This window comes from Fundulus heteroclitus, chromosome 17 (assembly GCF_011125445.2).
Source record: "Fundulus heteroclitus isolate FHET01 chromosome 17, MU-UCD_Fhet_4.1, whole genome shotgun sequence".
NCBI classification, from domain to species: domain Eukaryota; kingdom Metazoa; phylum Chordata; class Actinopteri; order Cyprinodontiformes; family Fundulidae; genus Fundulus; species Fundulus heteroclitus.
In genome coordinates, this window is record NC_046377.1 from 19,365,156 (window position 1) to 19,392,082 (window position 26,927).

Here is a 26,927-nt window from a genome sequence, read left to right on the forward strand (position 1 = left end):
ATTGGAAGTTTATCTAATGCAGTAGTTGCCCTATTAGAAATAGAATCCATTCTGAACATGAAAATTGTTAATATTTGGAAACAGTTTCTGAAACAGACATTTATAACCTGTGTTTGTAGCAGTAAATTATAACTTATAACATAAAGAATCAGACATAGTTTCACAAGAAAACTAATGATCCCATCTCCTTCTTGACTTGAATGACTGATAGACATTGCTATGCTATTTATGGTTATATAAAACTGTTTAAACAGATGAATGTTGCCCCTTCAGGCAACTGGAAATTGCAACCAAGGATGAAATTGACTATTACTATTGTGTACATCTGAGTAATTTATGTTAGAGAAGAGCATTTGTCATTAATTCTTCAGAGTTTTACTATTTGGGAAAAAAAGATCTAAAAACCGTCCAGTGAGACATTATGTAACGTTGGAGCCATTAAATGCCTCTTTAACTTCTTTAAAGCGTCACTGAGCTCTTCATACTTCAAAAAACCCGCGTTTTTTGAGCAACAGCTGTTAATATCGGCAAGTTTATGAAGGAACACAAAAACTACTCTCTGCCATAAAATATTTACTTGCTACAGAAAGAACAACCCTGACGGGGAGCACCTTTTCGTTCCACCTCGATTCAGAAGGGGCAGTTTCCAAAGGGATGCCATAAAAGTTTAATGACTCTGTGAGGACACTGACGGTGCGTCACGCAGCCAGACAGAAAATGGATTGAAATTCTGCACTACAAGATGAAATGACCAGAATAACACAATTTAGCAGCCGGTTGACTCATTATGGAAATCAGAGAAGGCGTTTATTACCGAGGCTTACTGATCAGCAATCCCTTGCAGCTGCATATGGGGAGTGTGGCAGAGCGAGGGCTTCATTTGGCTTTCAAAAAATACAGCGAGTGAGACAAGAGGAAGCGAGATTACAACAGCGCTTGTTTTGTTCTCAGTTCAGCAAAGACACCGATGCCTGTTGTTATTTCTCGCAGGGATGTATAGGAATTTTCCGGACACACCTTCACAACACCCTTTAGCTCCTTCGAGTCTGTGCACTCCCACTGCTTACGTCGCAGCCCTAGCCATTAGACTTCTGAACAGGTGGTAAAGTTCCAGACTCAAATCTTATAGCTTTGTGAATAGAGATGCCTGGGGGACTCAGACTTGCATCCGTAAGGCATGTGGCAACCACTTGTAAATAAATATGTCTATGACCTCCTTATATTCTGTCAGCGACAGAACAAGCTATAGTCGCTAACACTTTGCCTTCAGAAAGAGTTCAAACTTCATGATTGAATTTGACTTTGTAAAGTGCCTCGACATGATCATGTTTCATGAATTGGCACTATATAAATAAAATTGAATTGAATTAAAGTTTTTTTTTCTGTCAGGATCCCCAGGGGTGTGATTATTTATGGTAGCTCCCTGGGGATCCTGCAATCTGCATTTATGTTACTCTTTTGTTATGTTCATCCCTAGATCCTGTGTTGTCATCTGTTTAGTTTCTGTTCAGCGTTGATGTTTATTATATTTTCGGGTATTGGTTAGTTTAGTTCATGTATGGTTAGCTATGTTCTTTATTATTTTTGTAGTTCCGTCATATCTGTTCCTTCTTAGTTTAGTTATTTCCAAGCTTGGGCCATTATCTTGCCCCCTGCTAGGTTCTGTTAATTCGCTGCACCTGTAGCTTATTGCTTATTGTATTCCTCAGTTCACCTGTGCATAATTACCATCCTATTGTTCCCCCACCTCTTCCCCTTTTAGTTGAGTCCACGCTGTCAGACTCATTGTCTCTTGAGCTCTTGTCTGTGTTCCAATCACACCACAGTCATGACATTTTCTCATTTTTGTAATTTTTGCTTGTTTTTTTTTGCATTAAAAGTCTGATAAGTGTGGATTGTGTTTGAATTCGGCACCCTTAATGGAGCGTAGCATAAGTTCCAGCGTTTTTGCAGATGTCTGCCCCCTCTGGTGACAAATTGAAATGACACTCGTGTTGTGCACACGCATGGGAGAAGAGGAAAAGCATCTGCCGCTGTAGCTCCACAGGTGTTTTGTTCACAGGTGTGTAAATATCGAACTGTTCTCTCACTAATGCATTGATTACGCCGGAGTCTCAACAAACCATGAGCTCGCTCAGAGAATTCGGCCCAAATCACTCTCTCAAACTGATTAATGGCGCCTATAGAGGCAACTGCGGTAAGTGGAAGAAGGGCATGTATGGGAAATAAAATCAATATTTAACTTCAAAACTTGCACTATGCACCTATAAGACAATTGTTGCAATGGATACGTGTTGCACTTAGAGATCGGCTTTATTGCAAAATAGCTCCAGCGGAGATAAGGTGGACGGAGAGCATCTGGGAACAATAGTTCTCAAGTTTTGACACAGACATGTCCTTCTCCTCCTGGAAGGGGAACTTCACTATCAATGTTCTTGCAGTCTGTAACAGATTTTCTTTCAGGATTGCCCTGTATTCAGCTTCCTCTATCCACCCATCAACCTAGCCTCGCTGTTTTCACATGGTGAATGGCAACGTGCAGTGTGAGATCATTTGTTTCACAACCTCTACAAATGACCTCTAACGGACCATGGCGGGATCCACAAACCAGGTGAACTGAAACTTACAGTAAATTTCCCAATCGTTTACTCTCTTTACTTATTAAGTGGCTCTCAAGGCAATTGATTGCACTACTTTTTATTGTGGAAAATCAGCGTAAGGGGCTAAGAGTACAAGTGTGCGCCACAACTTTATTTTTTCTAATACTTTGCAATACCATCAAAAAAAAAATCCCTGCAAAAAATACATTTGAAATTTGTGCTTGCCATGCGTTACAGTTCTAGAAATACTTTAGGAAGGCCCTGAAGGTGCTGGCAGCAGGTGTTTTGTTTAGCAGGAGCTTTTCAGCAAAACTGATTACGCTTGTTTGCGTTTTCTTCTTTCTATTGTTCAATCGAGTGAAATTAGAGAGAACCCTTTAACACCATTGTCCTGAAATTACACTGTCAGCCCCAAGGAGGGAGTAATGTGTTTATCCGCTCCAGTGGTCTTTGTGCAAAGTAACAGCAGTGCGAGTCCATGTGCCTGGATTTTTGTTTCCCTTTGTTCTTGCACTTCCTTCAGGCTTCCGGGTAAGACGGCGTGGGCAGCATTTCAGAAGAAGAGATGGGCTGTGTGTCAGTCAGGAAGTGGCCTTTACTTCCGGTAAATGTTCAGATACAGGCAAAGCAATCTTCTGAACATTCGAACGTCCATTCATGAGCTGTGGGCTGTAAAATAGTGGTTTGGCTTTGCAGTTAAAGTCCGGTCAGCTGTGTCATTGTCCACTAACTGTGACTGCAGTAAAGAAATATTTCACATTTTAAAGGAAATGTGATTGTTAATTACATGGTTCAGTCCCCTGTTTTCATCACCAAGGCTTGACAGTGTTGCCGGTGAGAGGCAGGTGTCTCGTAAAACTGCTAATCACTTTTTAATGGCTCTCAGTCAAATTATGCATAACTTTTCAACAACTTCTTCTCCAGGTACAATCGAGGGGAAACTCACGAGGGGACGAGAGGAAATATTGATTCCGTGATGTGCAAACTTCTATTTAAAAGTTGAGAAACCACTTTGTTATGACTCTATTGTTTGGAATTACATTCTAATTGGATCAGATTGGACTCAGTTATTAACCTGAATGGGCATGACAGAAATGAACTGATTGAATATAACTAGATTTGAAATGGACCCGTGAAGCGCTGAGATGGGTTTTCTATTTTCTTTAAAGGGAGTTGAATTAAATTGAATTTGAATGAGCAATTAAGCTCTGCACCAAATCACAAAAGTGTCACAATGTTAACGAGAGAACTTGTACTGCTGACTAGTCAGCGTCTTTGTTTTGGGAGGGCGTCGACCCAAAGCGTGTCGAGGATGTTGCTGGTCCCATTTGGCTGCACCCCCGGGCACAGGTGCGTAAAACTTTGAATAGATTCAGATCTTTAAATTTTATTCTATTTATTTATTTATTGCATTCACATCCCTCCTGGAGAATTAACGGTTATCAGTGCACCTGCTCCTATGTGCAACCTCCAATTGGTCTTTTGATAGTACTGCGTCTCTGACAAGTCCTGCAGGGAACTGTGCCGGTACGGTTTCTGGTCATCAACTCCCCCAATTGCCAATCTTGAGAAGATTTCTGACGTTCACAGGTCAGTACACACAGTGGACACAGGACTTTGTGGACGGATGCCAACAAAACCATCTCCTGATCAACTCGAGGAGGCTAGAGGTGAACTGAACCACCATGCCGACACTGGTGAACGGTCCAGGAAACGGACATTGACACAGTGGACTCTTAGAAGTGCCTGGGCGTTCACCTGAACTCTAAACTCTACTGGAGTCACAACACTGATGCCTTTTACAGGAAGGCTCGGAGCAGACTCTACCTGCTGAGATCTTTTGGAGTGTTGGCTCTGTGGTCAGCCATCTTCTGTGGTGCAGTTTGTTAGAGTAACAGCTAATCGGCAGCTGAGAGGAAGCAGTTAGAAACGTTCATCAGGAAGGCCACCGATGCAATAGGATTCCCCCTTGACCCAGGGCAGGTTTGGGGAGAGAGAAGGCCTCTGTCAAACGTAACTGTGACCGACTGCTGCATCCTTGGTGCACAAAGGAGCGTTATCGCAGATCCTTCCTCCCTGCAGCTGTTAGACTTCGTAACCGTCACTATTCCCAGCAAACTCAAGTGTTCACGTCAATGCTGTTTTTTGCACAGTTGTTTCATTCTTTTAAAAAGTCTGTTGCTGTCGTTCATGTATACATATGCACACCTGTTTTGCACTTTTTTTTAATAAATCAAACTATTCAGCACTTCTTTCATTTTTTGAGCATGCTAGTTTCAATAATTGTACGGTATCTTTTCTTATGTTGTAAGTTTACCCTTACGGTACACTCTTTCAAGGTTGTACTTTGTTTTTACATTTTCTTTTACCGTTATGTGTACCTGCATGCGTTCATTTGCACTTCACTCTGCTGCTGGTACACCTGAGTTTCCCCTCAGTGGGACAATAAAGGATATTTCGAATCTATTCTCTAACATTTCGCAAGGTTAAAGCTGACAGAGAGGGGGGGGGGGTCTTTGATCCTTCCTCTTTGCACTTTCCTGTTCAAAGACCCGTTGATGTACTGAGGGCCAAAAGTGCCACAACCATGAAATGATTTAAAGTGGCTCCAAAATTGACATCAACTTTACGTTGGTTAACCTGAACGCACAAGGAGACTGCAGACCAATTACCTTTTCAAAGGCGATGTTTGCCCCTCTCAGTGACTTACAATAGGAAAGCTAAAAAAAAGAAAGCAGGCAGGTAAATTTACATTTTGCAACACAAAAGGTTAAAATAGAGAAATAATGCTATTGTAATTATTTAATTAAAATTCCTTATTCATGTATTCTATAAACTATGAAATATTTAATACTTGCACTGCATGAGGGGGACATGAGAGAAGGACTAGTTGAGGTCAGAAAACAGACAATATGATCAATGAGGTACAGGATGAGCTTCACTATATCTGTATTAAAGAAGATGAGAAAGTGATGCCGTCAGATTTATTTTCCACAACACTGTGATACCACAATTCTATATTTATTAATGTGGCGAGAAAAGTGCTTTATAAGCTCTGTTAATTTGTTATCTATTTGTTTTGTCCATTTATATTTATTTTGTTTACAAAATTATTGAATCTTGCCAAAATTATTTGTTCAGGAAGTGGCTGAGCTTATAAAAGAGATGCATGCTTTTCCCTCTTCCTTGTTCTTATTCAGCCCTGAATCCCCGACACAATTACTAGTAACTTTGATGGCCTAAAGATTTTCTTAAGACACAATTAGAAACTAAAACCACCTCTAAATCTTTACAGCAACAAGACTTAATTTCATCCTGTGTGAGTTAAATTTGCACAATTCTTCTCATAAATGGCAGGTTTTCAGCTTTTCATTTTCAAGGTACGAACTGGATCGTGATTTGGTTCTGCAAACTAAGCTTGCAGGAAAGAACGCATTTTACCTTTGTGTGGTGTTTAAAATATGCTCTGTGATGTTATTTTGGTTAAAGACTGGCACAGTCCACAGAATGAGGAAATGTCTGCAGGGTATTATTTTTCCTATTAATACTTTTTTTTTTTTTTTTTTTTTTTTGCCAGTAATCAGTTTATTTTGATTTTGCCATTGTTAAAAAGCCATAAATTATCAGGTAAACATGGTCATTGCTGATACCTAATAGTACCTGTACAGTTAAGTTTAAGGGACAAATTTACTTCATGATCATGGGTAATCTTCCAAGTACTCTTTACTATTCCTTATAGGGACAGGGCTTTGCACATTTTTATTAAACTATTCAGAAATGAACTCCGTTTGTATTAGATTGCAAGGATATTTAGAGTATTTTTGAACCAGCAGAGGAAGCCTGATGGCACATGATGGTCTGTGCAAACCCTTTTCTTACTGTTTTGAATTTTACACAGTAGGAGGTGAGGAGGTGGTAGGGGGGGGGCGGAACTGTCAACTCGGTCCCCACAGTAACTTCTAAGCTTTTTTTTAAACTAATCACATTTGTTCTGATCTTCTTTTTGATAACTTAATTTTATAGCTAAAGTAATATTGCTTTACTTCCATCCACGGAGCCTGCCTGAAAAGACTTTCTCAGTCGCCGCCTGGGGAGTCTCCGGCTTTAATAGTTTAAAAGATCCTTGCATTTTTTTTTTCTGTAATGACTTCTGCATTTGAAATGAACCGTTTCCTGGCTGACACTTTAGCTCATGCATGAGTTACTTCAAAATGTAGGTATACCAGCATATTTCACATATTTTCAGAATGCATGCACTGTGTTCTTCGCTGTCCGTTCACTCCGTCCTGGACTTTCTGATCCAGGTAACATTCACTTCCCAGTTTGTTTACAAGGGCTCAATAAACATAACTTTTTACATTTGGCAAATTGTGCAACAGATCGATTCCACTATGTTTTTCTCATCTCCCAGATGTTGACTCTGCAGAAATTGCCGTTAGTCTCGTGCTTTAAAGCTCTGAGCAGTTCTTCAGATGTGCAAAGCGTTGAGAAAGAAAACAGACAACCTCACGCTCAGAAATCGTTTCAGAACGCGTGGCGCCTTTTTTGACCATGTCCAATTATGTCATTCAGGCAAAGCCTTGAAAAAACAGACGCTGTGATGAACAATTAATTCCACTGATGGGATCTCAGACCTAATGAGTCAATGTCCCTAAAGACTGGAATGTGATCGGTCTGCTGCGGCTAGCGAGCACCTGATACCTGCAAGCCCAAGGCCTGTTGGAAGATAAAGGCACATGGAGTACATCCATGCTGCTTCTTTGAGATTTAAGAGTGAAATAGCATGCAGGTGGTGCTAAATAAATGCACTTTATACTGATCATCAACAACTGTAACCGCCTCGATATACAAGCAGCGGTTCTGGCCAGTTGACAGGTCTGGACAGTTTTGCACGAACAAAATGCCAAAGTTGAATGACATCAGCAACAGCATTAGAGGGTCAGATGTGGCTGTCCAAACAACTTGAAATATATGTTAAATATAAAAAAGGTAGAGATAGATCCCAGTCTTCATAGAAGCATAGGAGTCATAGTGTGAGTTTCTGTCGTAGTTTCTGTTGTGTTTTGTGTTCTTTCTTGTTTGTTTTCTGCTATGTTTTTCTGTTCTGTCTTGGTTTGAGTTCTGGCAGGATCTTGGCACTGATGCCTGGTCTGATCACTCATCTCACACACCTGCTTAGCTCCGCCCAATTCTCATTACCTGCTGATTCGATCCACCTGCATTAGTTAGTATATAACCAGCCTTCAGACCAGTCATCAGTGCCAGATCATTCGAGACTATAGGTGAGTCTTATCCAGCGCATTAGCTTCTGTTTGCTCTGTTGATACCGACCTAATTTGCCTTTTGACGTCTGAGCCAGCCTGACCCCTGAACCTGTTTTTCCTGCCTGTTCCTGCTTATTAACCTGTGTACCAGACCTAGCCTGTTTTTGGACTATCTGAGCTTGCCTGATCCCTGCCTGTGTAATCTGCTAGCCTGTGTACTGACCTGGACTGTTACTTGACCACTGAGCTTCCCTGTCCTCGTTCAGCCTGTCAGCCCGTTTATGTTCCGACCTTGTCTGGCTAGTCTGCTTATCTGTCTACCTGTTTCAATCCCACAACCGTTCCTTTAAATAAACCTTCTTAATCTTAACCGCCGTCTGGTTGGAATACTGGGTCCTCTGTCTTGTGTTCGTGACCGAGTCACAAGGTCAGGCTGTACAAACGGTTGAGAAAAGACCAAAAAAAAAAAAAAACAGAGACTTGCACTTCAGTTGCCAGGAGAAAAACTTATTTCTTGAAGAACATGGCAAAGCAGCTTATCATTGCACAGTTGCATCTGGTTATTACACTATTTCCAAAACATCATATGACTAAATTAGAGCCTTCTAAAAAAAAAAGAACAGAGAGCCAGCATCTGACTTTTTAATTTAAGGAGTGCATGGCATGAAGATAAATTGTCATTTCCTTCTCCTTGCTTCAAAGACCAGAGACCCCTTAGACGGAAATGGAAGCTGGCTTCAACCTTCCAGAGTCGATCACTCCTCTGTGCTGTAAGATGAGATAACTTGAGGCAAGTGGAGACCTCAGCAGGAAGAGGGGCAGGACGTATGCTTAAAAATAGAATTTAAAATGACTAAATGAAGAGATTGCATCTCCTGGGAGGGCTGAAAATTGTGTTAAATTGCAGCAGTTAGAAAGCAATTACCAATGGGAGCTGGTGTGGAAAAACAAACAGCATCTAAAGATGTTTAAATGTTTAAATCTATATGTCAGAATGTCCAATTATTATTTTGTCTGTTTACTTGTCACCATCCAACTCTTAAATGGTGTGATGATTCCCGCATTAAATGCCAAATAACCAGTCAGGTTACATTGGAAGGCCAAATATTAAAATAAAATGTTGGTGAAATCCTGAAACCCAAACTGAAAAATGTTGGTGAAATTTGAGGATACAGGAAAAGGAACTCCAGCTGTGACAAAGCAGTCACCTTTTTTAAGGGTAAAGTGAGTTTTTGTGTGTGTTTTGAAGGGAACCAGTTTGGCATGGATGGACACACCATTGTTAGATTAGCAGCAATGTCATGAATTTTACCCACAGTTGATGATAAACTGCAGTAAGTGATACAAATTCACCATTAAGGTGGCTGTGGCTTATGTAAGAGTCACACCGTGGCTTCAAATCATGAAAACTCCTGAGCTACATATAACTGTAACAAAACTTCAGCATTTGCTGAAGATAAAACAGAAAAATCTGTTATATCTACAGTCACTTAATGTGACTCGGTGACAACAGTGAAGGGTTTTCATGCTAAACAAATGGCATTTCCCTGCCATTAAAAAAAAACACGCTTAACTTTATCTTTACTGATGTTCAGAAAGCTCAGTCCGTGTTTTGTTGAGTATTTCTCTCAATTTTTTGCTTTCAGACAGACAGACAGAAAAATAGAATTGTTCATCGCATGTTGATATTAATGCCAGAATATTACAGCTGACAACAAGATAAAAAAAATTGTGAATTCATACTGCATGAAAAGAACACAGTGGCATGCCTCACATTTGCTAAAAAAACAACAACCAAGAGTTTAGAAACGGTACTCTGTGTAGTAGAAATGATGGTCTGGGCCTGCTGTGATGCTCCAGCACCTGAATAGCTTGCTCTAACTAAAGGAACTACAAATTCTCTACCTACGCTTCTTGGAGGAAATGGTTAAAATTGACCAAAAGAACACAAGCAGGTCCTCTTCTGAAAGCTATAGACCAAAGCAAAATGAAGATTTTGACCAATTTATGCTCAGAAATCCTTTAGAGCGGCTGAATAACAACAATTTTGCAGCCGGCCAAAGCTCTCAACAGCAATATAAAAGACTTGCTGCTGCCAAGGGCGGCACAAAAAGGAGCTATTACTTTTCTATACAGGGCTGGTTTGGGTTGGATAGCTGCCCTCTCTTTAAATGAAATCATCATTTAGAAACTGCATTATTTTCGTAGATCCTAAATCAGGGCATAGATGACTTTGACCCAGGTCTAAAACTGATCTACTTGCGGCATCAGCGGTGAAATTAGGGCTGTTGCTCAGCGGGAAGGTAGACAGGAAACCCCATTTTATTTATTTATCCTCAAGCAAATCCAATCAGGTGAGATGTTTCCACCAGAGTCAAATCATTAAAAGCCCTGCAGATGAGCAATCCCTCCACCGTAAGGGCCGTTCAGAATGGTGGCGTAAATGTTGTGCTTATCCTGTCCAATACTTTACCAGTACCTGTGAGAAGTTCAAAGCTCAGAGGATTTAGAACCTGACCGGTATTTAAACTGGACCACAACTGAATAATAATAATAATAATAATAATAATGATAATAATAATAATAATAATGTATGCCTGACCAGTTGGGTATGTTACTTCATCTTTAAAATAAAATTACACATTACTTATTGCAATCTTCTGGTGGTACTTGGTTGCATTTGATTTTATTTAGGCGCATCAGAGTAAATGAAGCTGAGTACATTTCTGCACAACTCCGATCACTTTTTTTATCCATAAAACTCTTTTACATATACGTGTCATTTTAGTTCCTCTTCATAATCCCGCATCACTTTGTGTTGGGCCGTCACATAAAACCTGATCAAATGCACCCAAAGTGTCTAGTTGTAGCCTTATAAACTGTGAAAAAGTGATGTGAAAACCTTTGTGAGCTACTGTAAGTGTCGATTATTCACTTAATGCAGGGGTGTCAAACATACGGCCTGCGGGCCGGATCCGGCCCGCCGAACAATTTAGTCCGGCCCTGTGGCTAAATGCATTATCATTATAAAAAAAAAATTGTTTTTTTTTCTTTTTTTTTTTTCTTTTTTTTCCAGTGTCCTGTCTGGCAATAAGATGCCACAAAGAGCTCATCAGATTTGACTTTCACAAGTGGACAAGATAAAAGGAAGAGAATGATAAAACAATTATTGAAAAAAACATGTACTTCGTTTAATTGAAAATATGCAGTTCCTATATTGTCCACGAGGGGCGCTGTGTTTTAATTAGCTGATTAAGCTTCAGGTGTGGAAAAATTCAAATCATTTCTTAATTTTTATCTGTTTGATGTATTTTGTCATGCAGGACAGTGTTTTTAAGTTCCAAAAAATGTGAATAAATTTTTTTCAACATTGTATAATCACTGTGATCAGTTTTTATGCATAATGCACAAGTAAATGTTTAACTGAGTAAAAGTATTGTTGAAATTGCACATACTTTTCTTAAAAACGCTGAGGTTATTCATAATATATTGTGTAAAAGTGAAATTAACTTAATATAAAAATCAACAAGTCCACATTTATTAGTTCTATTTAATCTTGCAATGAGTTAACTCGTGTGGCCCTCTTGAGATCAGATTAAGCTGAATGCGGCCCCTAAACCAAAATGAGTTTGACACCCCTGACTTAATGGGTCTTAATAACCTAATCAGAAAGTGTCTTACCTAGCACACATTATTACACGTGTAAAGTAGTACAGGTTAAAAGTACAAATTATGCATATAAGTTTTATTGTTTGAACCCATAAAAGCTGCTATAATGGCCTGAAACTGTATGTACCGTGTAGGTATTTGGGTTTGTGTGTACATGCAGCAAAATTAACCGTCACAGTTTCTAAAAGCAGTTCAAACAGGCCTCCGCCGAATCCGTCTTGGAAGCTGCAACTCACGATAAACAGCCGTAACCTAAGGCAGGACTCAATAAGTTCAGGTCAAACGGCACAAAGTCAGAGAGCCGGTTTATCTTATTTATGCATAAATGCGTGTCTTTGTTTGACATTTCATCATTTCCAATTACTTCTTTGTACACTTTGAAGCTGACCAGCTTCACCTCTCTGACAGATCCCATTAAGTCCACGCAGAGCGGGTCACAGATTGCTTTTCATCGCCGCTACTGAAAACTTTTCAATTTAAGTTGTTTTTTTTTTCTTTCTGAAAATCAGTCTGGAGACGCTGAGTCAACGGCATCAATCACAGAGATGAATTTTGGAAAGAGACGCATGTCTCTCCTCTTAGTTTTCTTCTTGTTATTTTTTTAATTATTTTTTTTTATTTGAAACGCCACGACAGGCGCTGAAATAAAAGACTATTGACAGCGGCTAACAAGCTCAAAGAAAGCTCTTTATTGACGTAAAAATGACTGGGTTCTGTCGCAGCCTTAATATATTCACTGCCTTTTCATTTCTGGTTGTGTCCGTCATCCTCCGCTTTCTTTTTTCCAAATAAAACAATTATCAGTTCTTCAAAAAGCTGCAGATCAACAAGTGGGCTCGGTAACAAAATGTGACTACAGTCCTACGTGCTACACCATCAGTGGGCTGTTTTAGTACCTGTGTCTTAAAGAGTTGTACCTGTGTCTTAAAGAGTAGTACCTGTGTCTTTTGTGGGTTCGGCTGCTTTGTGTAGCAACCTGGTCGAGGTGTGGATCTGCACTGGGGTTAAACAAAGTTTTCAAAGAGTTTACAAAGGCGCAGATGTTCTCCTTGACGTTTTCATTCATAAGCTGCTTTTGTAATTAGCCCTGAAGTGTGCATTTGTTTAATTGTTCCGCTTATTTTCCAACTGGAATGCCGAGCAAAGTTTAAATAATTAGTTTAGAGAAGCAGCGTTGGCACAGAACACCTGATTAATCTGCAGTTGTGGCGCAGAGGGGTCTTGGCAGAACAATGGAAACTTTGGGATGGCGGAGACTCGTTGCACTCTCGTGGGCCGACAGTTATTGATTAGCGGTGATGGAGAGCTCATTTGGAAAGGTAGAAGGCATGTTGCCCAGTGGAAGCTCCAGTCATTTTATTTGTCTAACAAGCTGTGCAGGCACAAGTTAGTCATTTTTCTTCATTAAAGGCCCAAACTTATGGTTGTTATTTATGCTGAACACGTAGATAGGCTGAACATATTACCATAAATATAGAGGCAGGGCGATAATTAGTCAGCTTTAATACATATTGCAGGTGACAGTATTTATTCTCTCTGGCCACACAGTTGTTCACCAAGGCTCCGACTGATTTAAAAGTGTTCTCCTCAGTGTGTGTGTGTGTGTGTGTCCTTATATAAGCAACCCCCCCACACAATGGACATTTCTGCCTGCCGGTAGCTGACTCATCTGAGTTTTGGAGATTTTCTCCAACTATGTTGCACAGTATCATTGTTGTTTTTGTTTTTTTTGACAAACTGTATTTTTAAAGTTGTCAGGAAGCTTTTGGCCACTAGGGAGCACCAACGCAAACTGTAAACACAAGGAATCGACACGCTCCTGATGAGCTGCTATAACTGACCTAAAATGTTTTGAGGCCAGAGAAAGAGATAAAAATTCACTTTTGATGTTACCCACACAATCTCCGTCCCTGTCAACCAGAAAACACAAGCAGCTGTTACAGACACATATAGACCTGTCACAAGTCTTTAACAGTAATGGAGCTTTTTCAGTGAAGCACAGCAACTAAGGTTTCAAGCAAGCCAAGCAGCTTAAGTTTAAAGTTACAAAACAGGGGAATGCTCATGTGTTTTGTAACACCAGGATTAACACCAGTATGATGGTAAATATCAGATTACAAATAGCAGAGGGGCTGACTCAAGTTTCAAACTTGGGCACGAATTGCACTTAAAGGGGCCTAGTCACGTACTATGACCCCCGGACGGTCAAGGCAGATGGCCGTTCACACTTAGCCTGGTTCTGCTGGAGGTTTTCCTCCCTGTTAAAGGGGAGTTTTTACTCTCCACTGTCGCTTCATGCATGCTCAGTATGAGGGATTGCTGCAAAGCCATCAACAATGCAGACGACTGTCCACTGTGGCTCTACGCTCTTTCAGGAGGAGTGAATGCTGCTTGGAGAGACTTGATGCAACCTGCTAACAGGGGAGCTGTGGCGTATCTTATACCTGAACTTTTTTTCCCGTTTTAAATATCCACCAGCCCGGACAAATAGATGCAAACATTCTTTTCTTCCCTCTGCTGTCCAGCTGCTAAACGCTACCAGGAAAATCAGATAGTCACATGTTGCATACATATAGGCCTTCGTTTATTCATTCTCTGCGCTGCACATATTTATATATATTTATTCACCTTACTTTTATATTTTATGTGTTTCTTGTGTTTTTATGTGTGAAGTGTGAATGTTTTATTAATACTACTGCACAAAAATTGCCCATATTGGGACAAATAAAAGTTACTACTACTGAACTGGCCTAAGGGCTAACTATTTATCAACTTTGTAATCACTACAGATCCACCTTTATGTGGGGATGTTGAATTTCTCATTTCTGTTGACTAAACTAGGTGCATTATTCATTTAGTTTGCATTTAACCGGTCTATTTTGTGAAAGGGAGTTCACACTGGAGATAATTCAACAACTGATTTCCATACATACATTCCATCCAAATATCAGCTGACCCATGTACTCAAGCATATTCTGAGAATGCATCTGTCATTCCAACTTTGTACAATGAAAAATGTTATCTGCGTCAAACCCTTCCCTTATGGGAGCGTTGTGCTGCCTCTGTGTAGCACCTGGAGAGCTTTCAGTAGCTTAGTGTCTCACTTAGGGGACCCAAAGTAGCAGTCTGTGGGATTCAAAATGCAGATTTTGGAGCCTTTCCAACAGACAGGCACCCTACTCTAACCACTAGATCACCTCTCCCCCAAATTAAAAGGAATCTTTTCAGAATATATTGTTTTGTGAGGACTATAAACCTTTGGCTTCGATGTTCCACCTGCTGTCAGATCCGTCCAAACACTGGGACACTTCTTTTTTGAGATCATCCCTTCTGAGTCTCGTCTGTGTGGTCCTGCTCCCATTCAAGCCCCTCCTGTCAACCACCACTGCCTTTTAATTGCACAGCTCCTTGTCTTTGGTAATTATGTTGTCAAACGCAAAAAAAAAAAAAAAAAGTCAATAGTGAAAACGGTGGAGCGGCTGGTCTCTTTCGTCAAGGCTGATCTGTCTTTATCGTAGGAGACTTAACTGTGAGGAGAGGAAGAAAGCAACCCAGGGAGCAATTTGGGTGTACAAAGAACACTGTCACCTCACTCGCAATCAAAAGTAGAGAAAAATAAAGAAACTATATTTAATCTCAATGCCAGGAATAAAGCAAGACAATCACAAACGCGTCTCCTTCCCTTATTTTCGTTCATTACATAAAAGCTTTGTATCATATTGTCAGGGAAAACCGATAGCACAGCTTTTAATTATGGTGCAGATTCTTTAATTATAGATTGTTTTGTTTATCTGTAGCTCCCCAATCTTTCAGAAAGTTTGCCTTCGGTGGTAATTTATCCGAGGGAGTGGAGGTGCTCTGAAAATGGAGCTGTCATCGAAGTTTCTGCCTTTGTGCTCAACTCGCTTAAATATTTATGCGTTAGATAAAGTCTGGTGTCATCGCAAATGAGTTTGCCTACCTGCAGGTGGTGGGCTTGGATCAATGACTTGTCGTCGCCTGAACAACAGGGAGCACAAAAAAAGAAGTTGTGAGGTCAGCCCGACGGCCATTCTTCCTGGAGAAATGACCCGAAAGCAAACGCTTGAAAGGTGTTCAGCCAATACATGAATTTTAAAGCTCGCTATCTCCCACTTATTTCAGTGGGACTTCATTATCCACCAGCTAATGACCACAAAGCAATTGAGATCATGTCAGCCTTTTGTAATTGTGTGGAGAAAGAAATGGCTTCGGCAGATGGGCTGCAGCCCTCTAATCTCCAAATAAGAACGTTTTGTCAATGATCACAATAACATAAACATAAGTCTTTTTTTGTAGCCTTTAAAAAGGTTAAACTTAGCTTTGTGTTCTGTTGGCTGAAAGACTTGACCACCACTCTTGCAGTTTCTGACACTGAGTGTCGTACTGCTACGTGAAAAAGTGCCTTTCATCAACAATCTTACCCTTTAAAGGGACAGTGCGTAACCCATTTGGCTTTTCATCAGCAAAAATCAAGTATTGCTTTCTTAAATACATACTTTACCAAAGTTTGATAACAAGTGCATCAAAACTGAGAGTGTTCTCATTGCTTAGAATGAGTTGTTTATAATACATAGGTGGCGGTGCAACCAATGAAAGACGACATGTTGTGTCACCGTATTTGATTACAGTAGCCGAATGGAGACAAACTTATTAGCCTTAAGCGTTTATGAACACGTTAATACATCAGTGGCAGTAGAGACTCAACAAAGAAGCCAGGTAAACAAGTCACACCCACATGCACAGTTAGAAAATATGACCACAATGCTCCTTTAAGCTTGTCTGCATTGGGTCATATTGCAACCACAATCTTCATTGTATTTTAATGGGCTTTTACGATAGGCATGGTTAAAAAAATCTGTGTGGTACATCTGAATTCAGCCCCTTTACTCTTGACCCTTAAATCAAATCTAGAGTAACCATCTTCCTTTGTAAGTCATGTGATTAGTGGGGTGATGGTATCATCTCAGCACAAATCCAGCTGCTCTGTTTCTAGCCTCAGAGGTTTGTTAGAGAACATCAATGAACAATCAGCATCATGAAAACCAAGGAATACAGCAGATAAGTCGGGCAGGATGTTAAGATGAAGCAAGGTTGGGTTTTTATATATATATATATATATATATATATATATATATATATATATATATATATATATATATATATATATATATATATATATAAAACATACCAAACTTTGGACATCTCACCAAGCCCTGTTCCTTCCGAAAATAAAGACTGCTAACTCTGGGGGAGCTGTGAATATCCGCAGCTCATGTTGGAGATTCTTTTTCAGACAAAGACCTTTAGTTTTGCCCATCACAAAACTAGCTATCGTAAAAACTGCAAATGAAAACATGTGAAATCATCTACTAAGTTTATTTCAACTCATGTAGGGTATTCAGCAATAGTGTGCAAATATGGGATCTGGTCAGATCAAACAAACATTGAACTTTTCGACCAAACAGCAAAAGGCTGTGTCTGGAGGAAAACTAACACTGCTCATCACCCTCAACACACCATCCCCCACTGGGTGGTGTCAGTATCATACCTTTTGTACAACAGGAACTTGTAAAAGTATGGAGATAAATACAAAAAATACCTGTTAGACACTTAAAAAGACTTAACACTGGGGCAGTGGTTGAACTTCCATCAGAATAACGACTGCACAAAATAGGTATCTACAGCGGATTGGTTTAAATCGAAGCTTAATTATGTGTTAAAACGTTACAGTCAAAGTTCAGACTGAACGCTCATCCTGAATCTGTGGTAAAAACTGATCACAAATGATCAGAATGAGCTGCAGGGATAATTTTTGCAGAGCTAGCGTGTCAGTCCCCGGATGTGCAAACTGGGTGGAGACAACTCATCTACAAAGAGTCTAGATTGAGGAGGGCTGAAAAATAATGTACATCAAACTTTTTAGAATTTCATGTGTGTAGAAGTTCAAAATCATGCATCATTTTCTGCCCAATTCATAATTTGCACAACTTTCTGTTTGTCTGTTGTATGAAAACCCAATAAATTACATTGAGTTGTGAGGTTGTGCAGTAATTTTACATCATACGGCATTTTTTTCCCCTTACCAGTTAGTTGATAAACCTGTCGGCTAAATGTATTTTGGGTGCTTCTCAAGGAATCAAATCTGTCATATGAAATCTTCCGTGCTTCAAAGAGATAACTTTATCCAGTCAGATCTCGAGAACGGATGAAAGCAAACGTGCTCCGAAGCAATGCACCTGTTTCTTTGAAACATAAAGCCCTGGACACATTCAACAATATCGACCTCATTGACCAGAACGGCTTTTTAATAATGTATGAATAAATAAAGTTGCAGCTTGATTTGAAAGGTAATGTATTTTTTTTCATCTACTGCCAAAGGTAGCTACGGGGATTCAGCAGCTCTGTGTGCTTTATTCCTCGGCGATAACACCTGCGGATTTAATAAATATTCTCCATGTGATTTATTTTATACACTGTAGTACTGTTTTATCAGTACAAAGCCAAGCTCTGCCGGCTAACGCATGATTATGAGCCCAGCGTCCCGCCTCGGCCCAGAAGTCTGCCGGCTCGGCGCCGCTGCGAGGGATGATAGGGGCCGGAGTTTGTTTACCGCGTGTGAAGTGATCAATGGCGGCACCGGCTTGGCGAGGAAACCGTCAGGGTCACCGTTCCTCTGAGTGCCGGGGGAGTATCGACAGAGAAGGGTGGGGGGTGGGGTGGGGGGGATCCAAACAACCCCACTGGGTGGCTTCATTCTCTTTATTCACCGCATTCACACATGCACGGATTCGTGCAAGTGGCACGCTTGCAAATCCCCCCGCCGGTGGCAGGAGTGCACGCATGTAGATGAGCCTGTGCCTGGATGCCGGGGACCGGATCTGCATCGCCGCCGGGCCCTTAGAGTGCAAACATCAACAGGTCAACCAGGAGGTGGGACGGCAGAGGTCAAATGGTCGCAAACAAAGTCACAGAGCCGCACGGTGTGGCCGGAACCACACAACGAAGCACGGGCCGGCTCAAAGAAGACTAAAAAAAATAAAAAAATCCCCCACCAGGGTGCAAGCACGCTGCTGTCCTCAAGGCCGGGTCAACGTCTGCAACCATTGTCTACGATAATCGGCAGAAAGTGACGCGGAGGCTGCGGCTCGGAAACTCCACAACTCTGATGCCTGGAGGAGGGATTAAAGGATCAGAAATTGACAGAAAAGAAAAGACGGCGAGGGGAGGGAAGGGTGGGGGGGTGTAAGAGATGTGTTCAGGGGGTAGGAGGGAGGAAGGAAGAAAGACAGAATAAGTTATGAGCTGCCATGGTGGACAGAAATGACGGGTGTTGAAGTAAGTGCAGAATAAATCTAGAGATCATGCGAAAATATTTACAGGTGACACAAAAAAATATTGATATTGCTTTCTTTTTTTTTTTTGCACTTGTTTTGCTATTTTGCTGCCAAATCCATGTAAGAGAGAGAGCGGCTAAATCACATCGGGGAGGAAAACCCGGAGCAAAAGCTCCTTATGAGTCACGACCAGCGTTAAAATTCTATTCGGCTCATCACCACAAGTCTGTCTCGTGTTTTCAGCTCTAAAAGATGGGAAAGGAAAACGACAATTCTCTTTTAAAATCCACTAAATCACTGCGGCGAAGTGTTTGATTTTCTTTGCAAGGACGCCAAACGGACCACCTGTCGAAGCCCTGAAGTGATCGGGGGCCCCCTCCAAGACGCACCCCGCCTCTCCACTGTCGACGACTATAGAGACCGCCACCAAACTAAGGATGGATCCGTTTTCCATCAGGCTGCGTTTTGTGAACATCCTTTAAAGAATCAACTCAAAAAACATAAATAAACAAATCCAGAGGGGATTTTTTTTTTCTTGTTTTTTTTTTATGAATGCTATCTGCTTTATTCTTCTACCTCCTCCAATATGGGGATTGCACTAAACGCAGGCAGAAACACATGCATCAGGTTAAAAGCAGATTTGTCCAGTTTTTCCTTCTTTTTTTCTCTCGTCTAGCCTAGATATTGTTTTGAAGACTACACAACAAGAAGTAATAGTTCTGTCACTTATAGTAAACAAAAATCCCTGTGACATTTTTTTTTAAGCTGCGCCTATCTGCCTTTCCTCCGCTCACTTTAGCATCTCAGAACCTCAGCTTCAGCTTCCTCTCTCATCTCAGTTGGCAGAGACCTCTGTTGCTAAAAACTAGCGTTCATTTCTCCCTTGGCAGTAGATGAAAATGAAATATACACCCGGGTCATTTTTGTCAGACTGAGGCAGGAGGGAACAGGGTCAGGTGTTTCAGCCGCTACGTCTCTTACCGTTTTCGATGGTAAGACGGGGTGAGTTTTTTAAATCAGAGGTAATTGAAGCCAGGTTTTTGTCTTTAATGGGGGTGATTTGTATGAGAAAGCGCTGGAAAAACACGAAGTGCGAGTGAAAGTTAAACAAAGACCCCAGAGGGCAGCTCAGAGCCTCACTGCCGGCTCCGGCTTCAGTCCCGGCCGCATTTGGAGCCTCGAACTAACCCTCAGCTTCTGCTTGAGCCAAACGTCCTTTTTTTTTTATCACTGCTTCAGGGAGCGATCGACACCATGCTCCAAGCCAAGAGTTCCAGCATTTTCACACTGTAAACTTAACCCTTATGCTAATTTAGGTTATTTCCACTTCCTGAAAGCTCCCCACTACCACAGCCGCTGCTAAATCTCAAGTTTAGATTGTCACGGTCTGGGCCACCACCTTCACCTCAGTTTACCTAATCTCCAGATTTCTAAATCTAGTGACACGCCCCTGACTTAACGTTTATCCACATTGCTACAGGTACAATCCATGCAACAGTCTGTGCTTAGGTTAGAAGACTCGCTCTTCCATCAGAACTATGACCCAAGCAAAGCCATGTTCTGTCGCCTCACAACGTCGAAAATAAAATGGGTCGTTGAAGGAAAATATAAATAACTTTGAAGATGTATTATTTTGAAGCGCTAAACAAACAGAAAAAAAGAACAGACTAATCCTCAGCGTGCATAACTGCACACATCGGCTGACCGGCTCTCCGCCTTCCTATTTGCTCACCAGTTACTTTAGTTCTCTGTTCTTTTTTTTTGCATGTTGTCTTTATCTTCCATACGAAGTCCTCTTTTCCTCTCCATTGTCTGTTTTTGTCAGACTCATCTGGGTTTTTCTATTCCATAACGTCTTGTGTTAATTAATGACCTTTGGTCTCACAACACACGTTAAGTTTTTCCCTGACCCTTGTGCTAAGACACAAATTCTGTTTTATTGTTTCGTTTATCTCATTTGTGTTTTATGACTTATTGAATTCCATCTTTAAAGCTCTAAAATCTTTGGACTATTTAAATTTTTCGTATTTCCGTCTCAGTGTTTTAGTGATTATTTTAACATTAACGCGTGTAAACCTTCCATTCGTGAATTATGTTGACCTCTTTCAATGTTTTCAATCATCTTGGTTTAACGCACACGTTTCAAAGAGTGTTGTGTGTCCGCTCAGAATCAGAATCAGAATCAAGTTTATTGCCAAGTAGGTTTGCACTCACAAGGAATTTGACTTGGTGTTGATGGTGCAGACAAAGAATAAAAATACAATAAAATAAAATGTGTATATATATACAGAGGCTATATACACTCAAACGTAGGGAATAAATCCTCTGGTGATGTAGCCCTGATGTTCATGAGTTCTTCTCTGGTGAAAGAGCTCCGGGTATCATCGCAAAAACCAGAGTTAAATAGTAAAACAAAGCAAAAAAGTGTGCACCAACACACCGTGGCAGCCGTCCGCGGTATTATTGTGGATGGCACTTAAGAATTTGAAATATGTACACGACAAGCACAGAAAAAAAATGAAACAGAAAATACATAAATATATATCCTCTATATGCGGTAGTCAATGCAGGATCGGGGGCGTTTACTGTGGCACCTTCTGTCTTACAGAATATGGTGGAACCACCTGTCAGATTTAAGACAAATATTTACATTATTTTTAGTTAGTACCAAAGTCATATCTACGACCCTATTAACCTTAACCGGAACCAGAACCAAACATGGAGAAGCAGCATTCAGCTTCTATGCTCCGCAATCTGGAACAAAGTCACAGAAATCAGCCGAAACTCTGAGTTCCTTTAAATCAAGACTGAAAACGAACTTGTTTAGAGATGTTTTTGCCCCAAATAACAGGAACATATTTTGTCACCGTGATCAAATTTGTCTTTGGCCACTATGGTTCACATTAAAATTCATATTATACATAATGTAGGCCAAAAAAAAAGACAAACTAACAGGCAATGAACAAGATTTACATTTTTCTTTTGCGTTTAGAAAAGTCACAGATAACGATAATGAGGTAGTAAGGTGCTTATTGAACAATGATGATTTAAGGCTTCATTTACAGCAATATTCATTTAGATATTCAGAGATGACAGTGTGCAGCAGTCAGGAACATTAAGGTGATTGTAACATATGGTGGATTAGTAACTGGGGATGATTTTAAAACGTTGGACTGCAGTCTCCCATCAGGGGGCGATTGCCCTCACAGCTCTTGGTAATTTTACTTGTTTGGGCTTTAAGGTTTCTGAAGTGTTTAGCTGATGGCAGAGGGACAAACAGCGCATTGCCTGGTGGGGGGGGGAGGGGGGGTTGGAAGCAGTGGAAATGCGTCTGGCCCTTCTTTGGTTCTGCATAAATTGAGTCTAGATCCTGCAGACGGCATCCCACAATGCCCTGCGCTGTTCTCACCACCTGTGCTACGTCCTTCCTGTCCTGGACTGTGCAGCTACCATACCACAATGATCAAATCATCAAATGATTTACAATACATTTGATGTGTACTGATGTTTTAAACTCATACAATTGTGTTCATGGTGTTTTTAGGTTTTCATGATGCAAAGCACTTTAAAATGTGCTGCTGTTGAAATGTGCTGCAAAAATAAACTTGACTTAATGTTTGTTATGTGTTTTAGAGCTAGGACACTGATTTAACTACACGTTTGCTGCATGCCTGATACCTGACCATCTGTGATTCTTATTTTGTCAGCAGGCTTCCTTTCAATCCTAAATTTCAGGCCACTGTGTTAGTTGTTGCGTGTCATTTTTGTTGCTTACCACCACTTTGTCCCCATATCCGGCTGTAAAAACATTTTAGTGAGAGGCGACTGTATCGGCGCTGCAGCTAACGTCACTAAATGGAGCCGAGGATGTGATGGAAGCTGATCAATTCTGCTCCAGATGAGCGGTCCTCGATGGAGGAAAGCTGTGAGACGAGGAGCCGCTCACACACGCAGGACACCAGAGCAACAATCGCGCTTTTCTAATTCAGACATTTTTCTTCAACTGTGCCAACAAAAGAGTTTTTTATGAATTTTAATGTTGTTCGTGTTTGTTATTCTGCGTGTTGTTTGCGGCGTGATGAGGGGCTTAAGCTTTGAAATGCAAAACTGCTAAAGTTTAATTGCATAATCCGGGCTTTGTGAGCAGGAGACATCGCAGGATAACCAGCAACAGATCCGATCTAACAAGGCACTTTTGCTCCGTGCTACGCAGCTTTGAGAGGATTGGGGAGGGGAAAAGGAAGTGCGAGGCTTTAACAAGGGAGAGATTTGGATCTGACTGGCTTTGTGGCTGCTCGACAGTCACAAAGATGCGTTCACAAAGAGGAGAGAAAAGGCGGGTTCAAGCTCAGCTTCCTCCAGATGTTGTTTTTGAAATCACATCCAAGAATCGCAACTTTAACATATTCCATGGCTGAAAAACCCAAAGCTCAAATCCAGTCCCCATCTGAGAGACGGCATTTTTTTTTTTTTGAGCAGATTGTGTTCCTATTCCTGGCAGCTCAGTACATGTGGCACGTCTGAAACTGTCCTCCTACATTCCCTCGGTTAAGCAAAATTATCTGCCGCTGCCATTTCGTTATGACTTTGAAGCAGGGCTATCTTTAAAGGATGAGGTTGTGGGGAATCATTATTTATTCATCAAAAACAAAGCCAGTTTGCTGACAAAGAACGAGGGGGAAGAAAAAAAAACCTCAATCCAACCCTTGCAGTTGCACAGGAATGAAGAGGGTTAGTAACAGACAGGCACTGCGAACCAAATACTGAATCTGAAACCAGATATTTACGCTGCATGCAAGAGCACACAGCGGGGAGAATAATAAGTATCGGACATGTCAAAGTTTTCTCAGCTTAAATATTTCTGAGAGGGCCCAACAGACAATTATGTAATAACCAAAGTAATCCACGGACACAATAATAGAGGCAAATTAGTAATGACTCAGATATATATTGACATCAGTTATTACATTAACAAACAGTCTACCATGTATATAGCTCTAGATTCTGTTATATATATATATATATATATATATATATATATATATATATATATATATATTGTCTGCACCATCAACACCAAGTCAAACTCTTTGTAAGTGCAAACGTACTTGGCAATAAACTTGATTCTCATTCTGACTGTTACAGTTCATGAAAACTGCTATAGGCCAAAATTTATAGTGGCAGAAGTGGAGATCAGCAACAAAACGACGAAAGGTGCTTCTTCATTCGTTTAAAGGCCCTTTTTTCATCGTTTTTATGATTGTTGTTAATGCTTTATGGTTTTAGGTGACCTTTTCTGCTGCAGCTCTGAATGAGGCTACATTCACTATTAGGGCTTTTTGTAACATTATCTGCCATTTCCCTTATTTTTAGTGGGATCATACAGAGTAGTGTTTTTCTGCCTTTGGAACTTAAAGAAAATGATCTCTCTTTTTTGTTGGTTCCACAAGCAATAAAGCTGCTTGAACACCTTATGCTATAATACTAAAAACTTTTTTACGCAGTAGGAACTTTGATAACTTTTTATTTTGTATGTGCTTAGATTATTTTTTGGCAGTAATGGTTATTTTACATCTTCAATTTTTTGACTCATGGATTGCATTCTTTCAAAAGGACAGGATTATTCCTTCTATAGTTAACACAAAATAAAATAGATAGGCTCTATATGTATTTGTTTCACAAAAAAATATTGTCATTTCCATTTGCGTATATGTATGTATATATATATATATATATATATATATATATATATATATATATATATATATATATATATATATATATATATATATATATGCTTAATATGTTTTCCTTGGAGTGGAATCAAAGTACATAATTTCTTGTGTGTGCATAAACTTTGCGACTAAAGCCAAGTGATTCTGGAAGTGTGAGATAAATCCTTTACAAAACTCTTTTCACCTCAGTGTAACACATTCTGTATGATTAATACGAAAAGCAAAGAAATCTTTTAAAGGGGACAAAATAAAAGATCAACATGATTCCATGACCTGAATGCATAACTTTGTGCGCCGTTTAATTAATGCTTTGTTGAGACACATTTCGTATGGGCAGGACGTCGGTCGCCCGCAGCGTTTCTTCAGATATTGTTCATATCCAGATCTGGACACAACTAGTACAAAACTTTAACCCTTTCCAGATGACCCTAATATTTTGTTGATTTTAAGGGACTTTTGAATTTACTGCAATAATGAAAATTTAATCCCGTTTCAGCTTGCTGGCAGACTCCAAAAGAAAGTAATCGCAGATCGTGACGCTGCCATGACCATGATTCCTGTGGGCATGTGGTAATGGTCAGGGTTGTTTTTGTGTCAAACTTATCTAATGAAATCATGGCTAAAAGTCAAACTATTGGTTTCGTCAAACTATAAGATGTTCACCCACAAGGTTTTTAGCCTTGTCTTGAAGCCTTTAGTTAGTCCTTGTCACGTTTGAGTAAGAAAATACTGTAATGCAGGCAACAATTACAGACGAAATGGAATGGTTTGAAAGATTTATTGACGAAGATGTCCAGGGAAGAGGGTCTTGTGGGTTTTCTGTTGAATCCTGCTTTGGCGCTGACAAGGAGAGGTGAGCGTTGTTGGAAGAATAATGGTCCTGGAGGAGCTGAGCACATGCGAGTGCCTGAGTGTGGCAGGTGGCGGCGGGTGGAGGGTGTGGTCATGTTGTCCCCTTGGTTCCTTTCTTCCGATTCTTCTTGTTTTTATACGTACGGTGTGAGCAGTCAGGTCACATCAGAGAGTCGGGCCGCACAGTAAGAACAGATATGGTGAGCTGTGAACTTTTAAACCCTGCGGTTTCTTCGTACAGTTTGAGCTAGGGCTGGGCGATAAATCGGTTTAATCGATTAATTCGAATTTAATATTCTTTAAGATTTCATTTTTGGAAAATCTGGATTTTATTTTGCCAATACACTCATTGGGTTTCCATGAAGAGAACAGCATGTGATGCTGAATATATGTTTAGGCAAAATTATTGTCAAAATATTGTTAAGTAGAAACTTTTTTTTACCATAATACGAAGTACTTCATTTACTTATTTACTTCTTTTTTTTAACTTAGTTTGAAGTTCACAAGTGCAGTGAAGCCTGTTCTCAGCTCAATGTGTAATACCACTAGCAGCAAATGTTTTGTTATGTTTTCATTGTTTATAACGGCACGGCTGCCATCTTGTTTTACAAGCATGTTTCACAGCTTGTTTTTAGTCGCACTTTGAATTCAGGTCAACTCCCTGACAAAATGCTTGACATAAAAGCAAGGTTTTAAAATAATTTCTTTAATTTCTTTTTATGAAACAAAAAGGAGGAAAAAAAATCGATTAATCGAATTTGGTATGATAAAATCGGAGGTTTATTTTTTTAATCCATATTGCCCAGCCCTAGTTTGAGCTGTATCTGAGTGCAACGATTGAACATATCGTGCAGTGTATGAGATCACAGGGCAAAGCGAAGGAACGTCGGCCTGGATACCACGCTGTAAGCAAAAACAATCTGGCATCTGCTTCAGGGGATCTGCTCCTTTTTAAGCTCCTCCTGATCAGTCCGGATTGGTTGCAGCGCCACACCTACCAGTCACACCCCGCTAGAAATGGGGAGGAGACACACACACCAACACACAAACCTGATTAGAGCATATGATAGGCCTGGGAGTGTTTGTTTTTTAAAGAAAATGCTTAAGTTTTACAGCCACATCACAAAAACCTGGAATTTTAACAGTGGCATGTACACATTTCAGCCACTATACAAGCTTTTAATTAAAAAAAAAAAATTCTAATTTCCAGCAATTGTAATAATTTGACCCAAATGTATCCTGTACCACTGAATTAGAACTGTTTTTTGCAAAGTGGCTTAACATTATTTTTAAAATGTAGACATAAATAGACTGGACTGCTACAACTCATATTAGTCACTTTTCAGTTTTGTTTCATACTTGCTCATATCTTTTTTCTGCTTCTTTTTTTTAAAGTAGTGTTTCAATATATGTTGTTACACTTGGAATGAGAAAAAAACACTAAAAATAAGA

At 40.2% G+C, this 26,927-nt stretch overlaps 1 protein-coding gene across 1 annotated transcript in view; it reads left to right on the forward strand.

The window, feature by feature from the left end:
• The first annotated feature begins 18,400 nt into the window (after positions 1–18,400).
• The window catches only part of LOC105918981 (protein FAM180A), a 31,013-nt gene continuing 22,486 nt past the window's right edge, over positions 18,401–26,927 (forward strand). Inside the window, exon 1 of the mRNA XM_036149388.1 lies at positions 18,401–18,534. Coding sequence (XP_036005281.1) covers positions 18,401–18,534 — 134 coding nt within the window. The remainder of the gene's footprint in view (positions 18,535–26,927) is intronic.